Genomic DNA, 19,496 nt, shown 5'->3' with positions numbered 1-19,496 from the left:
TGACCCTGGGCAAGTCACTTTAACCTGTTTGCCTCAGTTTCCTCATATGTAAAATGAACTGGAGAAGGAAATGGAAAACCACTCCAGTATCTTTGCCAAGAAAACCCCAAATGGAGTCACAAAGAGTCAGATGTGACTGAAATGACTCAACAACATGATGTGGTCAGACCTGCACTTGAGGAAGATTACTTTAGTAGCTAAGTGGAGAATTGACTGGAATGAGGAGAGAAAATTGAGGCAGAGGCCAACCAGCAGTTGGTTTCAATAATTCAGTGTGCATGGAGAGACAGGGTCATATGAGAGAGATATTGTAAAGGTCAGAAGGACAAACCTTGGCAACAGATTGGATATGTGGGGTAAGTGCTAGTCAGGGGTAGAGGTATGACACTAAGGTTGTGATCTTTGGTGACTAGAAGAATAGGGATTCTCCAAACAACAAAAGATTTGACTCCTACTAAAGGATTTATTAGAAAATCTGGACAAAAGTTGAATTGATATGTGGATAAGTTGTCATCTGTGCAGTACTCACACTCTCTCCCACAAACTCTGTGATCTATGACAGTGATCTTTTTGCAGTTCTCTCTCAATCTCTTTCTATCTATCTATCCATCCATCCATCCATCTGCTTTCTGATCATATGAATGGTAGTGTTCACATAATAAAAAAGCAAGCAAGAATTGGCAATCCTTTGGTGATTAGTTCAATGGAAAAAGCCAAACCTGATCATTTAGGTGCCAAAACTTTACTTTGTTCTATGCAGATATGTCCAATGTTGCTTTTGTTCCAAAATGCATACTCCATATCAAAAAGGAAGGAATTGTACTTTCTCACTTACATGGCCTGATTATCTCGTCTAAACCCCTGATATGTCAGAATTTTAGATTAAGACAAACAACAACAGTAAAGCAAAAAGAAAATCAGGAACTAAATGAGAAGGTAAGTTTTGAATTTATTGCTTATGGGACTTGCTGCATGCATAAAACATCGAAAGGGTTTGCATTTTTGCTGCTCAGCAGATGTTTTAGAAGGATGAAGTATAATTGGCTGGGATGTAAAGTTAATTAGTTGCAGAATATTTTGTTGCCCTGGGCCCATTTCTATAATATGAGTGCACCTGCAATTTGCTACAGCCCATATGTGAACTCATTTAGGAGAAGGGGGGAATTTTCTTCACAGTTCCCTGCCCAGCCTATTATCAGAGACCTAATCTTTGCAGCCAGGGTTGTCCTGGTATTTGTATCAATTAAAATTAAATAAATCACTGATTAAATGGATAAATTGATGGTGGAGTCATTTCCAACCTGGACTTTTCAATCTGCTCCTTGCCTTATGCACTGCTTTCCCTTTCATTAATTTCCCAAGAGAAGAAACAACCCAGCATGCAGAAGAAGCAAAGCATTGCAGAACTATGCCCCTAAACAGCATTTTTCTGCCTCAGGATGAGTATATCTAACTGAATTAAGGAAAAAAAATATGGCACTGGAAACAAAGTCAGGAAATTGACACATAGGTGGAAAATGTCTCCCTTGCACTCAGGACGGGAATCTCAGGAAGGAATGTGACCAGTGACTGCTCTTTGCAATAGCTGCTCTGAGGAAAAGCTGAAAACAGCACAAACACCCAAAGATGGAGGGTTCACCTTACTGCCAGAAGTCTTTTTGAAGGGTGGGACTGTCATTAACTAAACTCCATGTTCGCTTAATGGTTTCATTTCCCTCAATGCACTGGGAAGAAAAATTATTCAATGAATCAACATACTTTTAGGAATCACTTACTCAGTGCCATTAGCTATGATTAGTAGGTAATGGATATACCAAGACAAAAATGAAAGTTACTACCTTCAAGGAGCTTACATTCTCTCAGGGGAATGGGAAATGGAGAAAATGAAATTCCCCCAAAGCTTTGTTAATCCATTATTTTGTAGTTATCATTTAAAACTAGATGTTAAGTGAAACAAGTCTTTCCAAAGTGCTTGCTTTACCTAAGAATCAAGATGTGATGATGGAGGAAAGGGTATCTTGATCATCTCCTATACCATTATTATTATTTTTTTTGCACAGTAAAGACATACTGAAAACTATGTTTTCTCTACTAAATTATATTCTCTTATCCTCTAAATTGTGATTGTACCTGTTTACTGAATACTAAACCAATATTTATGGCAAACATGATGGGTAGATTAAAAAAATCAACAACAACAAACCAGGACCAAATATATTGCAGATGGGCAAAGATAGGTGTCCAGGTATCAATAAATAACTCAAACATTTATTGAAAAAATTATTGAGAATGTTTTGCTAAGAGCCTGCCAAATTAGGCTGAACATGAAATCATTCACGCAGAACAATCATTCATAAAGGAAATGCTATCTGAAGAACCAACAATCCTTTCTCTTTTTAGAGGAATGGGACAGTGTAAAAAGAAACTAAAACCAAGACATTCCTTCTTTCATGTCTAGCAGAAGTTTATATATACATAGATATCATGCATATACATATATATATACATGTACATACACACAAATGTGTATATGTGTGTGTATGTGTACATATATATGTGTATGTGTGTGTGTGTATAGACACACACACATTTATTAAGTACCTACTATGTGCCAGGCACTGTGCTATAGTGTTGGCAAAACAAAAAGAGGCAAAAGACAAATTCTTGTACTTGAGAAGTTTACAGCCTACTATGGGAAACAACATGCAAACATATATAAAGCAAGCTCTATAAATAGAAAAAAATTATTTTAAATATGAATAGGGTAAATAGGAAATCATTAAACCTCCACAAGAGAAACTGGGATTAAGAGGGTTTGTGGAAGGTTTCCTGTAGAAGGTGGGAGTTGACTTAGGACTTAAAGAAAGCTAGGGAGATCAGTAGTTGGAGTATAGAAGTGAGTGTTCTAGGCATAAGGGATAGGCTTTTATGTATTCAGTCTATCTACTATCCATTTTCCCTTTTGCTAACAATTACACTAGGCTACCCTAATCTTGGGACAGTTAGGTGACACAGTGAATGAAGTGTTGGGCCTAAAGTCAGGAAGATTCATCTTCCTGAGTTAAAATTTGGCCTTAGACACTTCCTGTCTGTGTGATACTGCACAAGTCACTTAACTCCCTTTGCTTCTGTTTCGTCATCTGTAAAATAAGCTGGAGAAGGAAATGCTAAACCACTCCAATACCTTTGCCAAGAAAACCTCAAATGGGGTTATGAAGAGTCAAATGTGATTGAAAAAAAATGACTCAACAATAACAAAATTGAAAATAAAAAAGTAAAAACTTAATTTAACTGATCCTACCATCCATTCAAGCCACACCCTTATATCTTTTTCCTCTAACAGCCAAAGTTTAAGGAAAACAGAGAACAGAGGACATTTTTAGCATTGCTATTGCACAACACCAGTATGATGCTTTGCACAAAGTACGTGCTTCATAACCACTTGGATTGGATTAGAATGAACCCATGTTTTCATCAAAGTAGTTTTCTCATCATTGATGCAGATTGTACCTTTGGTAGGTCATCTTCCTAAACTGCTGTAGCTCCCTACTAGTTCTGGGATCATTTTTTTTTTTTTACAAAAAAAACCTCCTGTGGCTCCCTAAACTCCAGGATCAAGTAAAAATGTTCTGTTTGCCTCTTGAAGCCACTTTCTGGTTTCTTATTCAAAGCCTTTTCATAGTGATAGGACATGCCATTGGTATATCCTAGAAAACAAAGTCATTTTTATACCCAGTGAGCCACCAGAAAGGACTTATGAAGATTTTCCTATTACATAGTTATATTTGTGGTAGTATAGTGAGAATGCTGAACTTGGAGCTGGGAAGACTTGGACACAAAGCCCTACTTTAGATACTTAATTAGTTGTAACACACTATGCAAGATGCTTAACCACTTTTTATTCTCAGTTTTTCCATCTATAAAATGAGTTTACCTATACTTTTAGAACATCCCTCATTTGGCTGTTCTTGGGATAAAATGCAATCCTATTTGCAAAACTTAAAGTGCGATGCAAGTGAAAATTAGTATTATTACTATTATTCCAAGGGAATTCATAGCAACTCATTGGAAAACCCTTGAATTCTAAAGGGAGATGCTAAGTAAAGTAATGGATCCCACTGTTTTTGAGCAGCCCACTGAAGTATGAATTCATGGCTATTATTAATGATGTTATGTCCATCCCTACCAGTGATAATTTATGTTCTCAAATAACAAATGAAATCGTTCTCAGGAATAGACTTACGTGAGAGCTTCTGAGTAATTATAATGAGGAGTAACTCCCAGAAACTTCTGCACTTCATCCATCACAGTAGCTGGGTCAGATCTCAACTGTTGCCCGTCAATAATTAGCAACTAGAAAACCCAAAATAATAGCTTTAAGAACAATAAAATCTTAGTCCAGTGGCCAGATGCTTCTCTTGCTATATCATGAGATGAAAATAAGACATTGGGGGTCAAAAAAGGGGGTGTTCACTGCCCAGGAAACCAGAGGTGCATGAAACTTTTTAAGCTGCTAGGGTACTAACCTTACCTCAGGGATTAAACATCTTATTCCAAAATTTCAAGATCTCATGTTGGAGCTAAGTTAGAGGTGGATGAAAGAGAACAATTCTGCACTTCTTCCCTTCTCACAATCACATGACTACATGGGAATATGAACGTGATGTTGGAAAGGTCCTTAGAGCCTATCTGGTCCCAACCCCTAATTTTATAGTTGGATAGAGGACAAGAGAGGGTAAGTAACTTTTCCAAGGTCACACAGGATTTGAAGCTAGCTCCTCAGAATCCCAAACCACTGTGTTTTACCACAGTGCCACACTACCTCTACTCTCTTTTTAAGGGCTATGTGTAAGGGTTTGGAGAAGAATTTAGGAGTGTGGTACTTCTTATTCCTTCTCTTATTCTTATTCCTTCTTATTCCTTAATCTTCTTATTCTCACAATCTATTTATACTCTGACCAGTAAGACAACTCTGTGGGTAAACAGTAATTTCCTTTTCCCTTCCTCCCTCCCTCCCTCCCTCCCTCCCTCTCTTCCTTCCTTCCTTCTTTTTTTCTGTGTTTAACTCCTTTACTTTCTGCCTTCCTTCCTCCCTCCTTTTCTTCCTTCCTTCTTTTCTTCCTTCCTTTTTTTTTTCTTTCTTATTCCCCTATCCCACCTAGGCTAGTAGTGAGGTAGACATTTATGGGCCCAACCCTACTGCTAATCTGTGCATTAGCTTTGACTCATTCCATTCCTGACCTGTTCAGTTTGCACCTCCTTAGGCAACCTGGTAGCCCCTCTCTGATAGTATTTCACTATCCTGGTACCAGATTAAGTTCAGCCATTCAATCAGGTTCAATTCTTCTGAATCTCAGAACTCCCAAACTCAATTAATCCACTAGTTTCCATCTCCCTCAATTGCAGGGATTACAGAAATATATCTCTATCTGGCTACTTTCCTAAGTCATCCAAAAGCACTTGGTTGTTGTCCTCCAAATGTTATTGTAAGGCTGCTTAATTGCCAGCTATTCCTTCTTGACTTTGAAACAAATCATGTTTGATTTTGTGAATTTTGCCCATAAAGGACAGGCCAATGAAGAAAATTAGGAACCTCCTTCTGAGAAGTATTTCCAGAACTCTGGGTCCTAGAATCCAATAGTTTATTTGGGCTACTCCTATCCTGAAGCCAAGGGGCTTATTAGAGGAATTCATCAAATTTTACCCTGATTGACACTTAGGAGTTTAAATCCACACTAGTTATAATAATTCAGATTCCCTGCTGGCCAAAGAGACATAATCATGCTCTAGCTTGAAATATTTTGGTCTCAAGAACCCTTTATGCACTTAAATTTATTAATGACTCACACTCCCCCAAGAGCTTTTGTTTATATGGGTTATGTCTTTCAATATTTTACTGTACTAGTATATTTGAAAAAATCTTAAGATTATTATGAAACAGTTTCAGCATCCTGGATCCTTTGAATGAAGTATCTGGGACTCCTAAGGATCCTTGGATCACACTCTGAGAACTGCTAATCTAGAGAAATGTTTAAAAGGACTTCAAAATATTACCTGAGAAGAAGAAAAATAAGTTAGCCATCTCTCTATGTGGACCGCATACCATCCAGGGGTTAGACACCTCTTCTGTAGAGTTTTTAATTCTGATGGAGCCCAATGTCCTGTTGTAATAACTTCATAGAAATTAAACCTCAGGGCAGCTGGATCCTCATGAGATCGCTGATGCTTGAACAAAAAAAGTCAACCACAAAGTGAGTTTCTGTAAAAGAGAAATATATAATCTATAACAGGAGTCCAAGCCTGCACATAGACACTGGAAGATCCTTAAATTGATTTCAGGCTCACAACTCTGGCATTCAGCATAGGCTCTGATTGGAAATTTAGACCAGGATTTATTTAAAACTTTTTCTACACTATACATTAAGAAGTATTAGTGCAAGCAAGCCAGATAAGTTCGGGAATGTTTTCCTCTCTAAATAACACTTCCATGCAAAGCAGACACACGATCTGAATGATGTCAGAAATGCCACTAGATGTCAAGTTGACAACGATGCATATACAATGAATTTGATAGATGGAGAATTTAATGGGTATGAACACAACTTCTGTGGCTTCCTTCAGGCATCAGCTAAAAATCTTCCTTCTTCAAGGAGCCTTTACTGCCCCCTTTCCCCTCAAATTACTTTCAATCTATTCTGCCTATATTTTGTTGAGTCTCCCAATAGAATGTGAACTACTTGGGACTACTGAAATTCAAGGACTATTTATTTTCTCTTTTTTCCCCCTCTCTCCTTTCCTCTCCCCTTCCCCCTCCTCTCTCCTCCTCTCCTCTCTTCTCCCTTCCTCTCTCCTCTCCTCCCCTCCCCTCCCCTCTTCCTGATCCCTCCTCTCCTCTTCTGTCTGTATCCCCACAGTTTAGAATGGTGACTGACACATAAATGCTTGATGACTCTTTGTAGATTACCATGGACTTGACTAGGGCCACAACTTCTATTAGAGGTATGCCCTCTTCCAATGGTTCTACCAGAAGAGGCTAGAAGAAGAGAAAGGGGGAGGAGGGGAAGGAGTGCAGTGACAATGCTGCTGTGCCCAGCTTTCACATATTTCTGAATCCATGGAGATACTGGCTCCCACTCTTCTTATTCTTTCTAGCATTCAGGTCCAGTTCTAGTTACCAATAGCTACCAAAGAAACAATGAGATAAGACTGTTTTGGGTAGACAGACAACCGTAGGTCAGTAGAGGGGAAGTGAACAGATATGAAGGGGCTAGAAATCATATTTCTCTATAAGGTAGCTAGTTTACATTAGGATATTGGCAGGAATTTGCTAATTTCAAATCAAACACAACAGAGAAAATAAGCAACTAGCTTCCTGTCTTAACAAAATTAGGAAAAATGCAAGGAGGAGTGAGGAGTCAGGGTAAGTTCACTGCAGACCCAGAGTTCTTAATTCATAGTACATATCTTCCTTGATTCGATAAGATTTCACTTGCTAGCTGTGTGAGCCTGGGAAAGTCCCTTCACCCTATTTGCCTCAGTTTCTTCATCTGTCAAATGAGCTAGAGAAGGAAATGGCAAACCACTCCAGTAGCTTTGCCAAGAAAGCCCCAGATGGGGTCATGAAGAGTTGGATACAACTGAAAGGACTCAAGGACATCACAATAACTTCCTCCTTCTATTGGCTTTAAGTTCTAACCACTACTTCTTTCTGCCTCTAAGGTAAAAGGGTGCAGAAGAAAGACCAGTTTTGGACTTGGATAACCTAGTTTTGAGTCTCAGCTCTTTTCCCTCATTACCTGAGTGACCTCAGACAAGTTGTTTCATCTCTCTGAGCTTCTGTTTCCTCATCTTTTAAATGAAGGGGTTGGGCGGGGCAGCTAGGTGGCACATTGGATAGAGCACCGGCCCTGGATTCAGGAGGACCTGAATTCAAATTGGGCCTCAGATGCTTAACAATTACTAGCTGTGTGACCCTGGGCAAGTCACTTAACCCCAATTGCCTCACCAAGGGAAAAAAAAATGAAGGGGTTGAACTAGATGACCTCTAAGGTCCCTTCCAGCATAAAATCTATGATCCTCCTACCGATGTGGTTTCTTCTCATTCTGAGATCCTCTAACTCCAACATGTGTTGCTTTGGACTTTGACTCCTTACCTCAAACTATCAACCAGCCCAGGCATGAAAGGTATTTTATTTGGATATGAAAATGGCTAATAGAATGGTTAGGCATAAAGTAGATACCAAATAAAGTGAAGGGATGAGGATAGATTGCTACTACATAGAGGTAGCATTGATCATAGCGGGCCAAGTAGTAGAAAAGATGTTGGCTTGGTAGATTTACGTTTTCTGTATGATAGTGTCTCTCCATTATTGCATTATTGCACCTTGTATGGAAATGTACTGAACCGAGTGCTTTGGGTAATACATCAACATGTGTGTGTATGTGTATGTCTGTGTATGTCTGTATGTACATGTATATGTATATGTATATGTGTGTACATACATTGTGCACATAAATACATGAACATGTGTGGTTTGGATCTATGGAATTTCCTGGTGTACAAGATGTCACTTGTAATTATAGTGAATTTCCTGGATCAATGAGAAGTTTAACGGATTGCCCATGTTTATACAACAAGTACATATCAGGGGGAAGGTTTAAGTCCAGGTCTTCCTTACTCAGAGCTCAACTATCTTATATCGTCCCACCTCTTCACACAATACATCTGTGAATCCAAAGTTGGAAGTGACAGATGACCCAGGCTGTGCAAACAAATATCAATAAAATATAGGAATATAGTTATATATTTTAGTTTAAAAAAGTCTTAATGTTCTACCTCCTAGAGTGATAAACAGGAAATAATTTAAAATATTTAAAAAACGACTAAGGTACAAGGACTTAGAGGGGGTTCACAATGTGAGGTATACAGAAAACAGAATTAAGCATTTACTCTGTTTTATATTAGAACAAATTAAACATAAACTATTTTTAAAAACTTTCTTCCATAAAAATGAATTGGGAAATTAGCATGTCAAAATAATAATAGCTAGTATTATGGTATTTGAAGGCTTTAAACCTCATAATAAGGTCATGGCAGTGCTATTAATATCTTCACTTTGCAAATAAGGAAACTGAGGCAGAAAGAAGTGATTTGCCCAGGGTCATAAGCACCTGAGGCAAGATTTGAACTCTGGTCTTCCCTATGTCAAACCCTCTACAGTATCCACTGACTAATCACTTTTTAAAATTTTTTAATTAATTAATTAATTAATTTTATTAATTTTATTTTTTTTGTGAGGCAATTGGGTTAAGTGACTTGCCCAGGGTCACACAGCTAGTAAGTATCAAGTGTCTGAGGCTGGATTTGAATGCAGGTCCTCCTGAATTCAGGGCCAGTGCTCTATCTACTGTACCACCTAGCTGCCCCTATTCATTCATTCATTCATTCATTCATTCATTCATTCATTCATTCATTTATTTATTTGGTGGGGCAATGAGGGTTACATGACTTGCCCAGGGTCACACAGCTAGTAAGTGTCAAGTGTCTGAGGCTAGATTTGAACTCAGGTTCTCCTGAATCCAGGGCCAGTGCTTTAACTAGGTGGCCAGTGCCACCTGGCTGCCCCCAACTACCCCTTTAAAGAGAAGTAAAATAACAAAGGATAGTAGTTTAAAGGAAGTATACCTTTATAGAACCCCACTCTGACTTATCATAAAGATGTGTGCCAGTATTTACAACAGCAGCAGACATCTATCAGAGCCTACTCTAGAAGTCTTATTGAACACACAGCAAATTTATTTCCTGAGCAGAAAGGAATGGGTTGGATGTTATTAGTGGGGGCTGCATACTTGTGGTGCTACATTCTAGCACTGAAGACTATTATTAGTTTAAAATATTTCCTTCCCAACATTCCCATTCAGGCTTTTTACTTACAAGAAGCATCCTATTCATGAACTTACTTCACTCAAACAGTTCTTTGGAAAAAGAGAAAGTTGCCCTACTGCTTTCATTCCCTAAGAAAAAATGCATCCCTAATTCTTTCCTCTAGATTTGACTTTAAATCTGTTTTCCTATGGCTTGGGAACTCACAGGTTCAATGATTACTGTGCTTATCTTGCTTTGCAATAGGAGAGCCCATATGGTTAGAAAGCTAAAGTGTTATGTCCTCCATGGTTTTTAAAGGGCTTTCATTGTGCTAGGTGATCCAGGAAATCCTGCAGAGGCCTGCCAAAGATGCTAAGAAGTGACATGAGGTCAGCTCAGTTCACAAGGGTTATTTATCAAGTTTGGGGATTATCTACATTCCTTTCATCTTTCCCTGTGGACTGCTGTGCAGATTCTGAGAAGCACATGGTAGTCCCTTAACACTTCCACCAAAGAACTGAGGACTGAGTAACTAGTCATTTTTTCCATGGTCTAGATGGCTCTAGGAGAAAAGAGTTTTGGGAAAGAGATTTCAACTACTGGCTGAAAGGGGGGCTTCTGAATTATCTATTAATGATGAGCAAAATTTGACTTGTATGAGAACAGATAATTGAAATGATCTTTCTTTTTGGGATTGATAGCAGAAGAACCATTTTTTTAAATGCAGTGAATCAATTTTTATTAATTTACAAATTTGACAGTGAGATTCTAATTTTTTTTTTTTTTGGTGAATAAACTCCTATCAGTGCAGACCAGTATTTGCTCTGCCGCATCTAGCCTTAGAGAGCTGCCTGGAGATATTGAGAAGTTAAATGACTTGTCTAGGGTCTTACAGCCAGTATAGAGGTGGGAGTAATGATAGTTCTAATATGTCCTGCTGCGGCTGAAGCATGGGAATAGGTACTAGACATACCTATGATTCCATTGATATAAGAAATGCCCAAGGGTGGAAATCTACTCTACCAATGCAACTTGGCACAAATTATGCAATTTCTACTCTTAGAAGAGAGCTACTTAGAACCTTGAAAGGTCAAATTCTTGCCCTGGGTCACATTCCCAAATTTGTCATATGTCAAACCCAGACCCATGGCTTCATGGCTTCATGTCTTCTGGGTTAGCTCTCCTTTCCATTGCTAATAATTGGAGAAAGTCCAGTTTTCAAAATGTACCTTTACATTCTTGCGCAGTCATGTAGATAGTTTTACATTATTACTAATTGTCACTAGTCAACAATAATCAATAATAACAATTATTATTATTATTATTATTTAGCTCCCTGTGTAGTATGATATCAGAGTACCTCCCAGCTGTCTTACTGGTAACTGAAATTCTATTAGAATAATTTATTTGGCCTGAGCTTTTATCCCTTGTTAAAATGCAAATTTACTCCAAAATGGTAACATTTTGAATTTTATCAGGAACTAGCCCCTTAGTATAAATGAAAACCAGCATGATGTGGAAAGCCATTGGCCCTACCCACAGAAGACTTTGCTTTGAGTCACACATTTACTATTTAATTAATTTGTGATTCCAAGGGCAAATCCCTCTACTTCTCTTGGCCTCAGTCTCTTTACCAATAAAATGGGAATGATAATTATAGCTGCTTACTTCACAGGGTAATATAGGTAAGGTATAAAATGGGAAATGTTGTAGGGAGCTTCTAAAAGTTTAACTGGATCTGTCTGGCGGGGGCAGTTGGGAGAGGCTAACTGGATTAAAAAGGACAGAGCAGAGGAAAAGATGAGGTAACTTCTCCTGCATATACTTGTGGGTGGTGGTTAATCTCATAGAGATCCCTGCAAGAATCTACAAGGCTGACCTAGTCTTGGAGCATAGCTGACCCACTTCCTTGATGGGCCACACACTGAGTATGAGGATAGAATAATTACATCATGAAGCATTCAAGTTATCCTGTGTTCCTAGAGCCAAGACCAGAGGAGGGGATGAGAACTAATAATATAATTGAATAAAACTTCTTAAGAGCCAAATATAATGACAATTAAAAGTGAAAAATTACATTTTACCATGAAGTTCCCATATGGATAGCCATCAAATGAAACAAAAAGAATATTTTGAATGTGTATGATTTATATTTTTCAAAGTATTTCCACATATGTGATCCATACAACAGTAAATTAAGGTTGTCATGAAAGGCAACAAAAATGGATGTTATCGTTACTTTTAGATTTGCAAGTTTCTTGCAAAGCTTGGTTCTGGTGGCACATTGCACATGGGGCATTTCCTGTTCTTCTCAAATAATTGACTTTCCCTCTAAGATTACCTTGAACTTATTTATATATTTTACATCTATAGATTTGGTTGTGTGTTGTCCTCCTGAAAGAATATCAGTCCCAGAAGGGCAGAAACTGTTTATTTTTGGCTTGGCATCTACACCACTTAGCAGAGTGGTTTGTGTATAATAGATGCTTATTAAATTCTTTTTCGTTGATTATCATCATTTAATAGATGACAGGACTGAGGCACGAGGAAAGTTCAATGTCTTCCATGGTTAGTAATAAAGCTGAAACTTGTATCCAGGTCTCCTGATTCCTCATGGTTGTTTTACTATAATAATGGTGGACACATGATTTCTCAATAAAAATAACTTCCACCCTATTTACTCCCCCAAAAAACCACACATTTTGATCCTTTCTTAAAGACAACAGGTAATCGTAATCTGCATCCTTTTCTCATAGACTTTCTTGTTAGTTTTTTTTGGGGGGAGGGTTGTTTTGTTTTGTGGGGCATTTGTTTAAATGACTTGCCCAGGGTCACACAGCTAGTAAGTGTCAAGTGTCTGAAGGCGGATTTGAACTCAGGTCCTCCTAAATCCAGGGCCAGTGTTTTATCCACTGTGCCACCTAGTTGCATAAGTCATAAGACTTTCAAGTATTTTCATAAGATTGACTCATGTATTTAGAGCTAGGAGAAAACCTTCCGGTTCCCTAATTCTAGTCAGAGAGTCTTCTAGGCAACTGATACTTAGAGAAGTTAATTGATTTGACACTGGTCATTTAACAAAAAAAGGAGCAGACTAAGGGTTCAAACTATAATCAGTAAAATGTGTGTCCTCACATTAAAATGTGAGGACATTTGCTGTGAGGTTTGTCTTTTCTCTTCCTCATATCCTATCACTCAGATGCCTTTTGCCATGATCTTTTCCTTCACCCCTGCCTGTCTTGCATGATGAGGTGGTTTTACTCCTTACCAAGACTACCCTCTACCTGTCCAAGTGATCCCATTTCCATGCCATCTCCTCCAATAGATCGAGGCGATTCCCATTATTTCACTTATTTTCAGTCTCTCCCTGTCTACTGGCTCATTTCCTACTGTCTACAAACTTGTACAAGTTTCCCATGTCTTGAAAAGACACTTGATCCTTCCAACCCCACTAACTGTCATCCTATATCTCTTCTCTTTGAGCTAAACTCCTTGAAAAGGCCATCTGTAATAGGTACTTCTACTTTCTCTCCTCATATTTCCTTCTTGACCCCTTACAATACAGCTTTCTACCTTATCATTCCACTGAAACTGCTCTCTCTAATGATCTCCTAGTTTCCAAATCCAATGATTTTTTTTCTCAATCCTCCTTCTCCTTTTACCTCTCTTAAGCTTTTTTTTTTTTTGTGGGGCAATGAGGGTTAAGTGACTTGCCCAGGGTTACACAGCTAGTAAGTGTCAAGTGTCTGAGGCTGGATTTGAACTCGGGTCCTCCTGAATCCAGGGCCAGTGCTCCATCTACTGAGCCACCTGGCTGCCCCTTCTCTTAAGCTTTTGATGCTACTTGATCACCATACTTTTTTTTTTTTTTACATTCTCTTTTGTTTAGGTTTATGGGCCAATACTATTTCCTGGTTCTTTTCCACTCATCTGGCCCCTCCTCACTATCCTTGCTGGATCTTCATCCAGATCACACCCTTTAAATGTAGATGCCCCTCAGGGTTATACTGAATGTGCCAAGACATCTTGAACTCAACATGTTCAAAGCCAAACTTCAAATCTTTTCCCCTCAACTTTTCCCCTCCTTTGACCTTGCCTATTAGTAATACTTCCCTATTAGGGTGCAACACCATTCTCCCAGCTCCTAAACCTCACAGCCTAGGAGAATCATCCTGGACTCCTCATTATCTCTCACTCTCCTTCTCATATCTCATCTGTTTTCAAGACCTATTGATTTCCCCTCTGCAACATCTCTCATAAAGCCTTCCCCAGCTTCTCTTAATTCCAATCCCTTCCCTCTGTTAATTATTTTCTATCTATCATGTATAGAGCTTGCTTTGTATATATTTATTCGTATGTTGCCTTCCCCATTAGATTTTTTTCTTTTTTTGGTGAGGCAATTGGGGTTAAGTGACTTGCCCAGGGTCACACAGCTAGTGTCAAGTGTCTGAGGCCAGATTTGAACTCAGGTGCTCCTGAATCCAGGTCTGGTGCTCTATCCACTGTGCCACCTAGCTGTCCCCCCTCCCCCACCATTAGATTTTTTTGTGGAGCAATGAGGGTTAAGTGATTTGCCCAGGGTCACACAGCTAGTGTCAAGTGTCTGAGGCTGGATTTGAACTCAGGTGCTCCTGAATCCAAGGCCAGTGCTTTATCCACTGCTCCACCTAGCTGCCCCTCCCCCCATTAGATTTTAAATTCCTTGAGGGACTCTTTTTGTGTCTCTAGCACTTAGCCAGCACAATTGTTTCATGCATACTCACCATTCATTGATCATTATTTTTATTTGCTTTTATTTAACATAAGACTCAGTGAATCTTAACCACAGTCATTCTATATTTAGAGCCTCAGAAAATTTTAATACCTGGTACCAGGAGTATGCTCGGTCTGAGGGGTCAATAAGAATGGTGATGATCTTGGCCTTGGGGACCAGCGATGCAGCTCTTCTGGGAGCTTCCTCTGAATGGAAGTAGTTGGCACTCTTCTCAAATAGAAAGTCATTGGTAATATTGGAGGGGATGGGGAAAAAATCCATATACCTAGAGGAGGGATGAGACAAAGAACTGAAGTCAGAATATGAACTCCCTCTCACATTTTCTCCATAAAAGTTCCAAACCCTTTGGTCTTCAAGTTCAAATTTTATATAGGGTCAAATTTTAATCATTTGAGGCTAATGTTCAAGTCAGCAGATATTCCTTAAATGTAAAGGAACAATGTTCAAAGTGTTCTAGTGACTCATTTCATTGGAAGAAATACTGTTGGGCCATGAGTCAGTGTTATCAAAAGCTAAATCAAGAAAAGTGGGCTTATCATGGTTTTAAAAAATGAGTTTTCCTCAGAAGGAATTTTTAAACAACAAAATTATGTATGTGAACTTGAATGTGAAACTTGCTAAATTAAGATTAAAATGTTCTCCTAAGAAAGATGTGGAACTCAGGATAGCAATAAGAGACTAAGGAGATTAGAGTATAGTTGTTCTTTTCTATTTTTTTAAACTTCTGCATAATTTGTACTATGTAAAGCAATGTGGACACATTACTGTCTATCTAAAGTAATTAAGGAAATATTTCCTGCTGGTTAGATCCCGTAGAGCCTCTGTAGGTTCACTCTTCCATATGCCATATAAATGTTCCTCTTTGTTTAGATTATGGAGTTATTTTGCTCTGAGGTTATGCAGTGCGGTGCCTGAATTACATTTGGAACCTCCATAACTGCTCCTCACATCTGTAATCCCCAGGTGTTCCGGAAATAAATAAGGGAAACCATTATGAATCCATCTAAGGCTCATTTCTTGCTTGGACACTGGCAGTTGTATTTCTCAAATGCCCAGGGGAGAGAAGCCTTCTCTACTTCCCTGCCCCAGATTTGGTCCTCAAGATGGAGAAAACCACTCTTTTCTTTCTTTTTTCTTTTGGCGGGCGTGGGGGGGTGGGGCAATGAGGGTTAAGTGACTTGCCCAGGGTCACACAGCTAGTAAGTGTCAAGTGTCTGAGGCCATATTTGAACTCAGGTCCTCCTGAATCCAGGGCTGGTGCTTTATCCACTGCGCCACCTAGCTGCCCCAAAAACCACTCTTTTCCAATCTCTATGTGATCTGTGCTGACTCCATTGTTTTCTAGTGGTTATCCAAGAGGCAGATAGAAGCATGTTATCATAGTACATGGTGAGGACATTATGCACATGAAAGAATACCCAGTCTTACTCACTGTCATCCTTATTTCTAATCTAGTCCTGACCATGCCCACTAATAGGGATTTAATTAAGGAATTAGGCTTATGTGTGATGTTAACTCATTGAACTATGGCATATAAGTATATGGATCCAAGGAAATTCTCTTCACAGAGTGTTCCTTCATTTATTGAGGAGTTGGGGGAATCATGTCAACATATACTTATCATGGTTAGAATCAAAGTAATAAAGTAGAGGAGATTTCAGAAGATCAATGACAGCATCAGGTACATTCTATTATAATTTAGGAGAAATATGCTTGTCAAAGCATTTTTCGTGATATTGGTTTGTACATTAGATACAGCACTGATGATTTCTCTTTAACTGTATGTGATAAATAACAAAGTGGTTTTGTCAATGTTCTGTTATGATTTGAATGATGAATATTACTGTATTGTAATGTAATGTACAGTATATATGTATCCATGTATACACACATACATATATATGTGTATGTAGAAACTCAGATGATATAAGGTTGTGTGTGTATGTGTGTATACATACACATATATAGATATAAGGGTGTGTGTGTGTGTGTGTGTGTGTGTGTACACACACCCTTATATCATCTGAGTTTTTCCAAGCATCAACAGGAATGTAAATGAGACAGCCGACTATAGTTTTAGCAAATTTTTTTTCTAGACATAATCAAATAATATGCTTTAGAAAATTTAAATAACCTCATTAAATATTCTGATGAGGAACTCCACCATGTTTTTTATTCAATCATATTATTTTACTAGAAAAATATTATTATGGTACTGTCCAAATAAAATTATGGGTAACACTGATTAAATGTCTCATCATTATGAATTAATTTCTAATTCATTGTGATAGCACTGAGCATAACAAATTCATCTGGTAATTATGCAGATGTCCTGTGTACATCTATAATTGCTCCATTGTGATTTAACATGTGTTAATGATATACTTTCTTTTTTCTTATTCTTCTTACCAGTCAATTCCCTTCTGATAGTTGTTTCCATTAAAGAACTGAACTTCTTCAAATGTTTTTGGACTGGGGAGATTGCTGATGATGGAAGGGTGCATAAGTAGAAATAAATAAAGTGCAGTTGTCCCTAAGGCAAAGAAGAGAATAAAGGATTATGGAACATAAGCACTGAAGAAAGAAGATGCCTCAGCTTTTACTTAAAGCAGTATTTATCAAAAGAAAAAGGAAAAAAAAATTAAGTAAAACAGTTCTCCCCAGCGTCTAAATTACTTCCTGGAAATGTTCAGCATTCTTAAACCAACAATATCCTCAATTAGAACTTCTTGGACTCAAACAGTCAATGTTGATGTGACTGTTGTTGATTCAATATTATTATGACTAATTTATTATCACAGTGCAACAAATGTTCTGTTATGATCTGAGTATCTATATCAGTATCTATATATGTATAACAAAAAAAAAGAAATTACTTCCAAAATGAAGCCAGAACTGGAAGGGGGGGAGGGAGGGGGAGAGAGAGAGAGAGAGAGAGAGAGAGAGAGAGAGAGAGAGAGAGAGAGAATTTTCTTTTTCTTTGTTGTTTTTTAGTTGTTTCCATTTTTCATGACCCCATTTGGGGTTGTCTTTAGGCAGGTTAATGACACCTGATTCCTCCTGCCCCCTGATCTCTGGGAATGGATACTATAGTGTCCTAGTCAACAATATATTCTCACATTTCAGCATCCTGCTAGGCAAGATGTTCTAAATGGAGCTTTTTAAAAACTTGGTCTTTTTACAAATATTGTCTTGTGATTTGATCACTGTGGAGGACATTCAATGTAGAAACTCACTTCAAGTCCCTCCAACAGTGCAGATCAACAACTTCTCCATGATTAGCTCCGTTTTACATTTGTTTTAGAATGTCAGTTCTACAACTGAGCTGCCTTGATAGGTGAATAGATGATTGAAAACCTGCCTGGTGTTCAGTCATGCCAGTTGTGTCTGACTCTTCATGACCCCATGTGGGGTTTTCTTGGCAAAGAGACTGAAGTGATTCACCATTTTCTTCTCCAGCTCATTTTACAGATGAGGAAACTGAGGCAAACAGAGCTAAGTGACTTGCTCAGGGTCACACACCTAGTAAGTGTCTGAGTCCAGATTTGAACTCAGGCCTCCCTGACTCCAGGCCACCTCACTAGGAACTCCCCTAGCCCACTATATCTGGTTGACTCCAAACCAGCCCATGCTTCATACCCCATCTGGCCATTCTCCTGGATCATCTTGACAACTACACTGACACTGGTCATGTCTTCCTCCCCCAATCTCTTCTCCGCTTCTCTTGTTTTCTACCTCTTATCATGAGGGCAATAATCAAACCAATACCTTGGGCATGGTAAGCCCAGGGCTTTCCTTTCTATTTGTACCACTTTCCAGTTTGGCTGCATGCCCCTGTGTGTGTTCTGTCTCCCTACTGAAATGTAAGCTCTCTCCACTTTCTCATCTTGCCTCTCGTACATGGTATCTGTGTATATGTAGAATTAGTCATAAGTTACCCCCTAGATAGGTGGCACAACAGATAGAGCTCTGGGTCTGCAGTCAAGAAGACATGAATTCAAATCTAGCCTCAGGCTCGTATTAGCAGTATGATCCCAGTTTGCCTTAGTTTCCTCAACTGGAAAATGGATGTAATAGCATCTACATCTCAAGGTTGTTGGGAGGATTAAATTATATAATATAATATTTGTAACTTGCTCAGCACACAGTAGGTACCTAATAAATGCTTGTTTCCTTTCTGTCCAATTACTACACATTCTACATATTTGTATTTTTAGATCTTCCTTTCTGCTATAGGACCATCACTGAGTTCATTTTGACAATGATTTCTCCCATATGACAGTATGGAATGGTGGGGTGTGGGAGAGGCATACCATGGGCTGTATCTCATGGCCACGATCCCTACTGGGCTAGTCCTGGCTCTACTCAAATCCAATGATTTTCTTGTTCTAATGTATATTAGATTATAAGGGAAAACAGAGCTCATGACAAATTTATGTCAGTAAGGGTTAGGAGGGAGGAAGTGTAACATGGAGATCAGGAATTGCTCAGGATTCAATCTTTGAGAGCCACCTAGGGAACAGGGAGGTTAAATAGCTTGCCAAAGATCACATAGTCAATGTGTATCACAGACTGCAGCTGAACTATGTTATTCTGATGGAGGCTGGCTCTCAATAGGATTGTGGATATAGCCAGAAGGGAACTTAGACACCTTCCAGGCCAACCTGTCATTTTCCAGTTGAAGAAACTAAGGCCCAGAGAGTTGCAATGATTTTCCCAAGGTCACATAAGTGACATAAGATGGCAGAGGGTGGTTTCAGATCCTCTGACACCAAATTCTCTGCTTTTCCCATGGCATCATGCGGCCTCATACTTTTTCAGCTGGAAATGTATTTATTGCTCATCTCAATCCTCTAA

At 38.7% G+C, this 19,496-nt stretch overlaps 1 protein-coding gene across 1 annotated transcript in view; it reads right to left on the bottom strand.

Moving 5' to 3' along the window:
- Positions 1 to 19,496, bottom strand: part of NDST4 (N-deacetylase and N-sulfotransferase 4) — a 376,202-nt gene that overhangs the window by 13,951 nt on the left and 342,755 nt on the right. The window contains 4 exon segments of the mRNA XM_043973174.1: positions 4,244 to 4,353; positions 6,055 to 6,225; positions 14,730 to 14,904; positions 17,049 to 17,172. Coding sequence (XP_043829109.1) covers positions 4,244 to 4,353; positions 6,055 to 6,225; positions 14,730 to 14,904; positions 17,049 to 17,172 — 580 coding nt within the window.

The sequence above is a fragment of the Dromiciops gliroides genome, chromosome 6 (assembly GCF_019393635.1).
Source record: "Dromiciops gliroides isolate mDroGli1 chromosome 6, mDroGli1.pri, whole genome shotgun sequence".
NCBI lineage: Eukaryota > Metazoa > Chordata > Mammalia > Microbiotheria > Microbiotheriidae > Dromiciops > Dromiciops gliroides.
This window is presented reverse-complemented; position numbering and strand designations above follow the sequence as displayed.